Genomic DNA, 14,138 nt, shown 5'->3' with positions numbered 1-14,138 from the left:
ATTATCCGAGAAATACTTTCCTGACCTCTAAATTGGGCACTAATCCCAGTTATGTTTGGAGGAGCGTGTGGAGTTCTAGAGAAGTGTTGGAGATGGGGCTGAGATGGAGAATGGGAAATGGAACTGAGATGTCTATTTGGGGCGATCCGTGGCTTAAAAAGGATAAAATGTTTAAAATCTGGACCCCAAAACCGGATGAGATGGAGAATGGGCCTGTGGCAAGCCTTTTCCTTTCGGGGACTAGGGTTTGGGATAGAGGCAAGTTAGCCTCTTTATTTTCACCAGAGGAGGCTGATATTATACTATCTATTCCCATTCCGATTAATCCACGAAGCGTCAGGCTCATTTGGCATTTTACTAAAGATGGCTGCTACTCAGTCAAATCCGGATACAGGCTTCTTGAAGACAGTCGGGACTCCCGTGTGGCGTTGAATGGTTGGAAGAGACTATGGGAACTAAATATCCCGCCAAAAGTTAAAAGCTTTCTGTGGAAACTGGCTTCTAATATTCTCCCTACGTGTTGGCGTCTAAGATCTAAGCATGTGAATATTCCGTATGATTGTCCTATGTGTAAATCTGATATTGAGCATGATTGGCATCTGTTTATCTCTTGTCCATATGCAGCTGCTTGTTGGGCATATATGGGGTTGCCTGCCCCGGATGAATTTCTGGATAGTCTTGCTGATTGGTTTCTGAATATTTGTGATTCAATGTGTAATAATATTGCAGGGGATGTTGGAATAATCTTGTGGGCAATCTGGACTCAGAGAAACAATCTTGTCTGGAACAGAAACTGTTTAACACCCCAGGCTGCCATCAACTCGGCCCGCCGTATCTGTTTTGATTGGAGGGTCACACGTGTTCAGAAAACAGCTGATGCCTATAATGGCGCTGCTACATCCGTTTCTGGGGGAATTGCTCACACACATGCTGCTGTTGAACAGGTATCAGATATTGCTGCAGGACCTGGGTTTGCTGCTGCTGCAGGTTTGCATATTGCTGGGATTTCTGGTGTGAACTTTGTTGTGGATTTAAACATGGCCGCGGCAGGTGGAATGACTGTGGCTTCGAACCCTGTCGTTGTTGCGAGAGCTGTCGCTGCTGGCGAGGAGAGTCTGCGGACTGGTGAACAAAGGCTTGACGCAGGGGCTGGTAGCGGTGCGGACGGCATCGCAGATTGGGGAGGAATGGCGGGTACAGCAGGTGCTGCGCTTATAAATAATGCAGCTGGTGTTGTGGTTTCTGTCTCCGAAGGCCCTCGCACGGATGGAGAAAGGGCTGATGCTGGACGGGCGGCAAATGGCGCGGGGTCTGCTGTTAGGCAGGGCTCGGCTGCGTCTGCTGGCGTAATCAGTTGGGAGAAGCCGCCTTCGGGTTCGCTAAAATGCAATGTGGACGGCTCCATCTTCAAGATTGAGAAAAAATGTGGAATGGGAGCAGTCCTTCGTGATACACAGGGAAGATGTTACAGATACATGAGCTCGTGGTATCCGGGTGTGTTTGATCCGGGGATAGCTGAGGCGGTGGCCCTTCGACAGTGTTTAATGTGGGTCATATCACTTAATCTTCATAATGTCATCTTCGAAACTGATGCCAAAATAATTGTCAACAGCCTCAAATCCGATGCGGAGGATATCTCGGACTTGGGAGGCATTGTCCAAGAATGTAAAAGCCTCCTATCTCTATCACAAAGTTTTGATGTTCGCTTTGCACCCCGTCAATTGAATAAGGCAGCACATGCAATAGCTAGAAATGCTTTGTCAAATGCTAGTTTTGTCTCTAGCACTTCCTTGCCAATTTGGCTTGAGGTTATCTTATGTAATGATACAATTAATTCTTAATAAAGCCTCTATTTCCGTCAAAAAATAAAATAAAATAAGTAATAATTATTACATACTACTATTGATATAGCTTTTTATATATATAATTTATTTAATTATCCGATTCGAAACTCGTTAGACACTTTTTAGTTAGATCATATTCTAATTAAAGTTTTTTTATATACATTAAAATCCGAATTCAAGATCTCTAGTTTAACCGATTTAAGGCCGTTAACTATTCACATCAAGTTTAATTGGTTTAGTAAAACATAGTTAAATGTTACATTTGGTTTTTATTTAAGATGAAAAATATCATCAACCTTAACAACAAACAACAATTTTACTCCTAATTTGATAAATGATTTTATTGGTTTATCCAATGAGTGGCTACTCAGGGAGAAAAAGGACACAGAAGTGTCAAATTGGTACATAATGTATATGAGATGCTTTAAGGTCAAACTACTGTTCAAGCTTACTCCACATTATAAGAACATTAATAACTAGATAATCCGGGGGAGTCTTTGATTAAATGTAATTAATTGCATACCTGATTTTCCACTATCTTAGCTCTCCCTCTGTGTGTGTGTATATATATAATTATCAAAAGCAAGAGAATTCTAAGTTTAACAAATGGTCATGCTTTCATCTTTTCAAGTCATTCTCTCTTTCTTTTACACCAAAAAAAAAAAAAAAAAAAAAAAAAAAAGCTCCTAATCAAAGTTCTTCATAGTGGATTAATAGGAAAGCATAAATGAAGAGATGGTCAAAAGAGAGTTTGACAAGGCAATTGAGAGATGTCAATTTTTAGTAAGTAATGATAGCAGGTGACCATAAAGTTGTTTGATTAGAATTTCACTACAGATATTAGACCACAACTCTACCCAAATTAAACATCTTAATCAAAAAAGAAAATACCAAACTAACTTTAACAAAGAGATGAGATCCTAATTAATTAAAGAGTTTACATTTAATCCATCCATTCCCAAATTGACCAAACATTGGCTATAGCTAACTAGCTACTACTTTCTATATATAAGTTAAAATTTTATTGAAATTACTATCAATGCCCTTGGATTTCTCCTTCTCATTAGAGCAATATCTTAACCACCGTTGAGTTAGGAAGAACCTCCTTGGAATATATATGTATTAATTCTGGGTCATATATGTAATTAATCAAATATTTATGTCCAAAGAGGCTCCCACAAATTGGTTTCATCAAGGAAGGAAGGATTGTGAGTCTGGTAGCTTTGTGGAGTGGAAATGAAATTATCAACTGATTCTTGGGATGAATGTTGAGGGGATTGTGCCATTTCCATACAAAGTAAGGCCATAAGATTACTCTGTTGACATTGCATATTAACTACCTCTGCTTGTGCTTTTGCTAATTGTGCTTGAAGCTCATTCACTTGTTTTTGGAGATGACATATTGCTCCTGCGCAACCGTATACTGGATCTCTGATCCTCGCACTTGCTTCATATACCATGCTGCTCACTGCATCAGCCCTTTGAGATTCTGGCAGTTCCTGTGGATTTTAATTCAATTCAAGGGTTAATTTGGTAAAAACGAAGATAGCAAACTAATTGCATAAGAAATAACGAAGGATAGTGACAGTAAAGGAGAGGCGCCATAGATCTTTGAAAGTGAAATGAAATTAAAATGTCAACAATGAACATGACCGAAATCCGTTTCAAACTTTGCACGGGGTAAGTGTAGACTGTAATTTGTTTCTTCCTCTTTTTTTTATCCTGTTTCTTTCAAACTTTGGGGCTGTTTGGCAATTAAAGATCGTACGGTGCTGGTGCGTCTACACAATTAAAAAGACTTTTCAAATCTGAAACCGATTGGATCGGAAACACACTAATCCTTTTTACACATTCATTTTGCACTATCAAATTTCCTCTGGTTTCCCTGCTATCCAGGGCACTTGACCTTCTCCTAGGAGAAGATGACTTCAGCTCAATTCCAATTATCAGAATCTTCTCTGTTTCCGTACCTCCCGAGTATTCTATTACTTTTATTTGTCTGCATTATGGAAAATAATTTCGAAACAAACACTATTTTTAATTATAATAAGATGTTGTACTGACGATTCTGATCAAGATCTGTCTATTTGAATTGCATTTTCACTAGTGTAAAACCACAATTGATTTCCTAAATAGCTCCGCAAACAGAATCAAGCAATTTTCAGCCTACTCCCGGAGCCAAATGTTAACTAATCGTCTTCATTTTACTATAGATATGCTTTTAACTCAGGAGCAACTCATTTCGACTGCTAATTGATTTTGTAATCAGTAGTTCGGAATTAAAAACCAAAAACAAAATAATGATTATAGAGTCGGAAAGACGAAATCGCGATTGATAAAGTACCTGCAAGAACTTAATGATGTTGCTAGCACCGAAAACACGATGAGCGATGGTGAACTTTGCCGGTTCAGTAGGAGGAAAATAGGGAGCAAGCACACATTTTTCAGCGCATCTCCTCCTGAGAATCTTACAAGCAGCACAAGGACTAATGACGACCGGAGGCGGTAGAGGAGTGGGTGTAAGAGGCGGAGAAGACGAAGAAGAAGGGGAATGAGAACGAGAAAGCGGAGGAGAATGAGAATTGGTAGGAACAATGACGGAGCGTGTGGCGGTTATGGCGACGGCGGAATCAGTGTACTCCATTCTGATTTTGGGAAAAAGGAGAGGGAGAGGAGGTAAGGTAGAAGAAGAAGAAGTAGAGAGAAGAGAGGAAGAAGCGAAGTGGGGTTAGAGGAAGTATGAAATCAAACTATATATAAAGAGAGAGCAAAGCTGGGTGCTACGTCATCTACATTGAATCTGATGTCATCCGTTGAAAACTTTTCTATTGGTTGTGTACGTGGCTACTGCCGCGTGTTTTTCCTTCTTTTTTTCTTTTTTTTTAAAGAAGTATTTATTTAAGGAAATTATTTTTCTTTTCTTTTTTTAATAATAATATAATTATTAGTATTAGTATTATTAATTAATTTATGCTTTGTTCGTTAAGTTTGTGGGTTCGATTGTATGAAAGCGGTTGTGCATTGAAAAGAAAAAAAGGGGGAAATTGTTTTGTAATAGTAATATTTTCCGTGCTGATAAATTTAAAAATGTCTCACATATTTATACGTTTAAATTAGTACTGCTTGTCTTTATATATAGCTAGGCACTGCAATTTTTTTAGTACACCTACATTACACTATATAATTATTCATCTTTATAATAATTAGTCGGTAATGGAAGATATACAACATGCCAATTCCAGATGACGGAATCTCCTTCTACACTTGAAGTAATATATAAAAATGATTACGGCGAGGTGAAGATTTCACTTTCATGTTTATATTACCAGATTATATCAAAAGTATTTGTTATAATTGTGTTATGTGAATTAAATTTTTTTTTTTATATAAACAATAATAATAGAAAAGAATCGTATCAAGCGGTTTTGTTAAATGAATTGTCTCTGTAAATCGTATTGTTATGTTAGAAATTGTGAGCACTAGCATTAAGCTATTATGTAATATTTGCAATAGATGTGTCTATGTGCTTTAATTATGAAGTCACATTCTATTTATAGAATGTCGGGAGCGAATCTGATAGTCGGTAAAGATGTTGGCCTCAACTTTATTGGAGGACAAGTATTGACTTATGAGAGTGGAAATATTTTAGGTAGTTAATAATATACTCGAATTGAGATTTATTATTCTCATATGTGAATTAGAGATCTTGATCCAAAGAGATAATTTAGAGTGAATTTCAATGATCCATCTACCTTGAAGGTGTTTTATTACAATACAATCGAATTTGAGGACCCTCTTGCTCCGTACGTTTCTATTGGTTTAAGATGAGGACAAGTGCATTGTGATAGTATTTATATGATATTACCATTGAATGATGGATATTTGACACTGATTAAGAGAATGGTTTGATAGGTCGTCTTAAACTTTTTGGAGGTTTTGTGTTAAATTTTTATCAAACCTTTAATGGAATTTTGTATTAAAAAATATAAAGAGAAATGACTAAGTTGGAAGGGTGTGAAATTTCAATAGTTAAATATCTAAATCACATGTGCACTTAATACAGTGAAATAGTGAATAGATCTTATTACATTATTATATTAATTATTTTTTTCAATTTAAACTAATATCAATATTAATCTAAGCATGTCTTAAATTTTGGAGCCATATGTAAGGAAGGGCTCCTTACACACCTCCATATGTGGTTTGAAAGTGTTTTTTTTTTTATAAACATATTTACTTCATTGGATGAAAAAACTACCAATACAATCATAAAACCAGAAGGAATAAATCCTAACAAAACCACAAATGGATGAAATTGAGTACAAAGAGCATGAAAACCCCATAAAAGGTATAAAAAACACAAAAAACAATAAAACATATATTTCTTGGAAATCAAAATCCGTAGAAGAGCAACTGCAGCAATCTGATCTTCATCATTCAGACCCTTTCGAATATTTGGATCAGAATCCTTTCTTTTGTTGCAACCACATAGATATATTGATCTACGTATAAGATAAATCGTTTCCGCACTTACTAAATCCAAAAAAGATATAAATAAAAGAATGATTGAGAGCAGATACAATTCAGACAGATATAAAAATCTGCAAAATATATGGATACTAAATAAGAAAAAAAAAAAAACACACACAATCTAACCCGGTGGGAGGATGGAGAAGGAAATTTTTTTCTTCCTCCTCAAAGTAGATCCGCTTTGATTTGAGAAGAGAAGAATAAGAATGATGGAAGTTTTTTTTCTTCCAAAGAAACTGTTGTGATTTGAAAGTGTTAATAAAGTCATTTTCTATACCTTAACTTTCATCCATTAAAACAGAAGCAAACATATGATTAAGTTATAGAAGGCCAAAATTTTAAAGGAAGTTATTGACCGGTGTCAAAATCCTTTATCCACTATGCTAAAAAATAATTTTAGATTATAGTTTCGGTCTACCCCTCTGTTCAAACACATTCAATTTTCAAAGTTTTGATGAGATTCGTTATTATGATAATAAAATTTAAAATAATTATACTCACTCATATAAAATATGTCATCCTTCAAAAAATAACATTTAAATGATATAAATCTGATTAGATTGACTCAAATAAATTACAAACGGTGTCTTCTATGCTTACTTTGTTTTGACAAAGTAAGCTTTACTTTGTTTTTTCTACCATTGGATGAGTTTACTTTATCAAAATTCATCACCATCAAATTGTAGAAAAAACAAAGTAAGCATACCCTAACCCCCAACAACAATATAACATAAAAAAAATATATAAATCTGATTAGATTGACTCAAATATAAGACAAAATATTTTTGGTGAATGTAGGGTTGGTTCCTTAGAACAAGAACACATATAACTTACATGAATTATCAGCCCTAATCAAAATAAAAAAAATTAATATGCAAGAAGAGAAAGAGAAGCGGAATTGCAAATATACGTCCCCAATAACTTCTCCAATAACTTTATACATATTTTATTCCCATAAAAAAAATAACGAAACAAATGATGTAATATAAATTCTTTAAGAATAGCTGTTTTATTCATAGTCTATTTCATGAACTAAACAACACGAGTTAAAAAAAAAAAAATTATACCTTTGATGAATATAATACATAGGAAAATATATAGAAATAAATTTATGGTTTGACCAATTTACAAAAACACTTTCGTAGTTTAAAAGTTTATAAACAGGAGTTTATGGTTTGTGCGGTTTCCAAATTTAGACATTCTATAAAAAAAATATTATCTTAGCCATTTACATAAAAGGAAATGATTTTTAGCAATTAAAAAGATTAATTTTGTAAATTATTTATATATAAAAGGGTTAAGGTGCAAAAATGCCTCTAACATTTTGGGTCAAGAGCAATTTTACCCCTAACGTTAAAATGGTGCAATTTTACCCCTAACGTTTGTAGCCAAGAGCAATTTTACCCCTAACGTTGATAAATTGGATCAATTTCAGAAATAATTCATCAAACTGTCTTCTCGGTCATGAATCTTAAAATCTACACTTCACATGTGCGTCATTTTATCAGTAACAAATCATAAATATATGTTGGGATGTGAAAAATAAATAAAAAAATACACTGTCTTTTGTACGAATTAGATAAAAAGATTCAAAAAATTCACCGAATTTATAAATATTAATCTCCAATTCTATTATTAAATTACAAAAAACATGAAATCTTTTTTTTAGAATGAATTGATATGCAATTGGTGCAAAATAATGAATAAAAATATCTGTGTTTTATAATAGTATCTGAAATTGACCCAAATTACAAACGTTAGGGGTAAAATTACTCTTGTCTACAAACGTTAGGGGCAAAATTGCATCATTTTAGACGCTAGGGGTAAAATTGCTCCTGACCCAAAACGTAAGGGGTATTTTTGCACCCTAACCCAATATAAAACTTAACTTTATAAATTAATTAAACCACGCATATTATTTAATAAAAAAAATTGGACCACAAACTGCAAAATCCTCACACCTCTATAAATAAGTTTTTAAATCATAGAATTGTATATTATTTTTGTATTTAATGATATTAAAGCCTAACAGACACATAATAGATTAAGTTTATAAGTTGTGGAATTTGTCCAAAAGGATTGATTGGTCGTCTCAACTCACAAGGTATAGGTTCCTAAACTTACTTAAAGTGTCATAATTCTTTAAATTTATAAAAATGTCATAAAAGATGTACAAATACAAAGTTAATTTGTTTTAAAGATTTAGAATTACGAATTACGCTCTTATTTTTTTTAGCTTTTAATTTTTTTTATAGATTTAGAAAAATTAAAATGTATATCACTTTAAACAAGTTTATGGAGAAAATAGATGACGGTAAACAAGTTTAGAGGGCATATAAGCCACTTTAAGCAAATTTAGGTGGCCAATAGCTTATTTAAAGTAAGTTGAAGGGACTAACAAGATATTTTGTAAGTTATAAAGCAAATCAAACTTCTGAGACAATTTCAGGTACCTCAACTTACCATAGTTTATACTTTGCTACCTAGATTATATTTTATCTAAAAATATATCTGAATTAACGATGACCGAACAATTTAGTATATTTTATCGGTCAATTGCCGGTCAATGCGAGTTTGACGAGTAAATTATACTGATGGTACCTGAACGTTATCCTAATTTACACTTTGATACCTAGATTTCATTTTGTCTAAAAAATACACCTCAAGTAAAGATGACTCAATATTTTAACATGTTTGACCGATTATTGATCGGTCAATACGAGTTTGACCAATTTAAATTAAAAATTGAGACTCGTCATACACTCTAGGGGACTAGTGTATGGTTAGTGTTTTTAAAAAACCGATTAAATGGTTCACCGACCAAATTAACCTTAATGGACTGGTTAACCGACCACGTGCACCCCTAATACACTCAATTAACATAAAATTACAATACTGTTATTTAGCTCTCTCTCTCTCTCTCTCTCTCTCTCTATATATATATATATATATATATATATATATATATATATATATATATATATATATATATATATATATATATATATTAAATGGCAGTATTGTAATTTAATGTTAATCGAGTGTATCGTGAGTCTCAGTGTTTAGTTCAAAATGGTCAAACTCACGTTATCCGATCAAATGAACTAAATTTTTCAGCACCTTTACTTGAATTATGTGTTTAGGATAAAATAAAATCTAGGTACTAAAGTGTGAATTATTGTAAAGTTCAGGTACCATTGATGTAATTAACTCATGAAACTCATATCGACCGATCATTAACCGGTAAAATATATTAAATTGTCCGATCCTCGTTATTTCAGGTATATTTTTTAGATAAAATATAATCTAGATACCAAAATATAAACTAAGATAAAATTCAGATACCATTGATGTAATTTATCCCCGTTGATATATTAAGCCTAAGTTATAACATGACTTCTTTGTATCTTCAATTTTTTTTTACTTTTACTTTCAATTAAAAAATAATAAAACCTCGAAATTAAAAAAAAAAAACTAAACAATGGATAATTTATGTTGAATGTTGATTAATTATCTGAAAGTAATACTACTTGTTTTTCCTAACAAAATAATTTCAGCATCCACTGCCTAACTTTTAATTTTAATAGCTTCCTAATTAGAAAATTGGAGTGTCGTAGCTATCTTTCTCCAACTTTATTGGACTAAAATCATATTAAAATTTCAACAAAACGAGTATAAAAGTCAGATTACAATAAGAAATGTTTACCAATATATTCCATATCTATGCTCATTATCTTGCTAGAATTTGGAGGAATATGACTATCTAGCATTTAATTTAAATAACTATAATGCTCAACATAATTAAGCTTAATTTATTTTTCTTGTCAAAAAGAAAAAATCAAGCTTAATTTCTCACTTAAAGTATGTTTTGGGCTGAACTTAATATGAAGTTTGATATAGTATAAATACATATGTTTTCATCACAAATTAACAATGAGGTCTAAAGTAAAGAATACCTTTATATAAGACTATCGGAGTAAATAATCTTCAGAACACATCGATCAATGAGATACATTCTAAATATGCTCTGGATCAGGGCTGCATGTTCACGCCTAAAATTAAAGAATTGCAATTTGACATATTATTAACTGTCTAGATCATGTCCACCATCTAGGAGTCAATATCTGTCCTCTGAGGCAGTTAGGACGTGCACTTCACACCGATTGTCGGATTTGCCCCTGGCAACCTATAAATAGAATGTGACATATAGTAAGTGTATACACACATCCAATGCAATCTATTCTCAATTTCTTTTTGTGCTCTCATTCTAAACTCTAACTTAAGTATCGAAGTGGGGTCGTCAGTCACGGTCCCTACCTTGATCCTTTTCTATCTTACTCTAGGTGTAAAGAGGATTTCAACTATCATCGGAGCACTACCATTCAAATTTAGTCGTATCAAATTGGTGTAGTGAGCATGGATCAAATTAACAACCGACCATGACTCATCAAGAAAACTTAACAGACCCCTCATCCTCAGGAGAAATCTATTAACCCAAACACCTATGGATGCTAGAGGTAATGCACTAGGTCTCCCGCAAATAACTCCTGATCTTGATAGGCGTATTGAGGAATGCATGGGTTCGCTCGATCCTTCCAATAGGCATGTATTCTGCTTTTTTGGAGCCATGATCTCGGAGTCACAAAAATAGGATGGATTAATGATAACGAGCGTCTTTAGCTTGAGAGGTTACCCTCAGGTTTATGTGCTAATTCCAACCAAAAGGAACCTGCCTGGATAAGCGAGTTAGACTATGATGGAAGGAATATAACCAGAAGGAAAGATATCCATCGAGTTTACATCTTGAGGTATTCTGTTTTTCACCGTCCGGACACTTATGCTTTTGAGCATTTTTGTGAAATCAGATGAACTGTTGAGATCCAAGTTATTACAATGGATGTGAAAAGGAATCTGGGATAATGCATACACCATAGACGATCCATGTTAAAGTCTGAAGGCTACATATCTCCAACGAGTATATAGTCCCAAGCTTGAAACATGCACATCGAGCAGTTATATATCTCCAACGAGTGTAGAGCACTTGAGCTTCGATAGTATGTCGGTTGCACAGACTATTTGCGAAAGTAAGATTAGTGACCGGGAAGAGATTCTTTGGAATTGGTTCCATTGCGTACGAGTGGGAGATGTTAGGATTAATTGGGTATGGATCTAATTAATCTGATCCGCCCGAAATAGAACGGGTCAAGCCCATCTTAAGAGATGGAGGATTAGGGTTTTACCTTCCTCTAAATATGCTTAACCCTAATCACAAAAAACACTTCTGACTCCTTGTTGGCCGAATTCTCTCCCTCTCACCCTTTCATTCTTCGTCTTCGCTTTAGTCTGTGGATTATACAGTCTTCTTCTGCTAACGTTGTGTGGTTGTCTGTTACCGGTGGTACAAGATCGTGGTGCTAAGATTTGTTTCCGCTACTCTGAAAGATCTACCGGTTCTTCTGCTATTCAATAAAGTATACCCGAACCCGTATATCTCAAACGGATTAATGGCTGTTAATCCCTCAAGTTTAACTTCAAATTTAGAGCTCGTGTGATTATTCAATTTTTTAATTTTTTTTTAAGTAATATCATAGCTCCAAGGATTTAAGAGGTCCAAACATGAACAATTTTTGTTAAAAAAACAAGTGGGGGTAAATTAGTAGAGTAATAGTAAATAAATATAGTTATTGGGTTTGCTGCCACCTCAGAGACAAGACACTATTATCTTTCTACTCCCCTTAACCACCACCTAATGACTTGGGCATCTATTTGAGAATGACATCTTTCTATTTTGCCCCTTATTTTCCATTTTTAATTAAAATAATACACATTTTAGAGTATATTTGGACAAAAGTGGGCATTGTTTGGTGGGAAGTAGTCACCTCGCCTTGCACATGTCCGAAGAAATTTAACTAAACTCTATTTACAACTGCTTACTCATTCTGACTTCTCCTAATTCTAATAATCTAATAATCAATTACTAAATAGATATTATCCGTCTTAACTCAAATCCAACGCTTTATACTTTCCTACTTTAAAATACATTTTTATGACATCATCATGTCCCTTATGCTTCGGATGACACACATGCTATATGGCCAGAACAAAGGTTTTCGATCCCGTGAGGTACCACAACCCTTCATATCCACTTTATTAATAAGTTTCTATCATTCACTTTTCATTTCTGATTTGGAATTAAATTCATTTATGTCTACATGGTCATCTCTTAGAGCCGCTTTTTTATTCAGAACTGTTATTCTGGAATCGGCACCACTCACCAAGGGTGGAGACAAGAGAGGGTCCGGGCCCCTCCGGCCACCGGAACCACCATGACTACGAGTAGTTTCGGCCTTCTGTCTCTATAAAATTGGAGGCTGTGGTGGTTCCGGCGTCCTGTTTCCAAGAAATTTAGATCGGATAGCATTCCAAATTGGCTCAGGTCCTGTTAGGTCATTTCTAAATCCAAAATTCCAATTTTTAACCTGTTAGACCATTTTTAAATCCAAAATTTTAATTTTTTTTGCTTGTTAGATCCTCCTTAAATCTAAATTTCTAAATTTTTTTTGCCTATTAAACCCTTCCTAAATCCAATTTTTTCTATTAGACAATTTTTTTACAAGTTAAGAATCTTAAACATAATATAGTTTAATTTTGAGAAATTTTTACATTGGTACTTAACAATGGGTTCTTGACCACTCAAATTATAACACATATATATACGAAAAAATTTGAACAAGTTCGATTTAGCAAAATTTTTTTTTACACCTAGTATAAAATCAGCCCCTCAATCGAACAATTCTGTATTCGCCACTGCTACTTACTTCGGAACCCGTCTATACAATACACTACTAACTTTTTTAATGACATTTACAATGATCCTTAATTTATATATAATTAAATTCCACTAAATTCTCATTATATAGTTAATTAAGTGACAAATATTTCCAGCAAATAGAAAAATGTAGGCATTGGGAAGCAGTTGGAGTTGTAATATTCTCTTGGGTGGTCTCCACTATTCTATTATTCTCTATCTCTCAAACTAAATAAGTCATTTGCGCGTGGACCTTTGGTAAAACAATAACATTAACTTTATTTATTTATTTACTTTATATTATATGGTTCATAGATAGATTTAATTCATTATTATCATTGAAAAAAAGTAAAATATTATAGAAAAAGAAATAAAAGAGACAAGAAAGTGTCCCTTCATTTGTATTCCATTCCAGCCCTTAAGTAAATAAAAATGGTACTAATAATAAGACTTTCATTAATTATGATATTGTGGGGTATGTCTCATTCATTCATTCATTCATATAATATTCGCTTGCCTTCTTCAATTCACTTCATAATCATGTCTTTCCATTTTAAAGCAAAGCCAACATTAATGTTTGCTTAATTACTCTAACAAAATAATACCCATTACATTTTCAATTTTCTTTGACTTTATATTTTTTTTTTTAGGTTTTGATATCCTTAAGGAATATTCTAGAAAACATTCCTTACATGTGGATTACTCGAAGGAGTTAATCTCATTGATAAGTATAAAAACATTGCTCGCAAAGGAGTTTTGAATTTGATAGATTAACTCAACTAGGAGTTAATCTCATTGATAGGTATAAAAATATTGCTCGCAAAAGAGTTTTGAATTTGATTGATAAAAAGTTGAATATCTTTATAAATATTGGGGTTTGAATATCTCCCCTAAATTAAAGGTAAAACATTTAAATACCCTAACTAGGGTTACAAAACGTAAAGTGATAGGGGTAA

At 33.5% G+C, this 14,138-nt stretch overlaps 1 protein-coding gene across 1 annotated transcript; it reads right to left on the bottom strand.

Annotated features, from left to right (window-relative positions):
* Positions 1-2,645: 2,645 nt before the first annotated feature.
* On the bottom strand, positions 2,646-4,566 carry LOC136224625 (LOB domain-containing protein 1-like). Its single transcript, XM_066013010.1, has 2 exons — positions 4,189-4,566; positions 2,646-3,343 (listed from the first exon to the last, which is right to left on the bottom strand). The coding sequence occupies exons 1-2, from the start codon at positions 4,486-4,488 to the stop codon at positions 3,002-3,004; spliced, it is 642 nt and encodes a 213-aa protein (XP_065869082.1). The 5' UTR covers positions 4,489-4,566; the 3' UTR covers positions 2,646-3,001.
* Positions 4,567-14,138: the final 9,572 nt, after the last annotated feature.

The sequence above is a fragment of the Euphorbia lathyris genome, chromosome 3 (assembly GCF_963576675.1).
Source record: "Euphorbia lathyris chromosome 3, ddEupLath1.1, whole genome shotgun sequence".
In the NCBI taxonomy this organism is placed as follows: Eukaryota; Viridiplantae; Streptophyta; class Magnoliopsida; order Malpighiales; family Euphorbiaceae; genus Euphorbia; species Euphorbia lathyris.
This window is presented reverse-complemented; position numbering and strand designations above follow the sequence as displayed.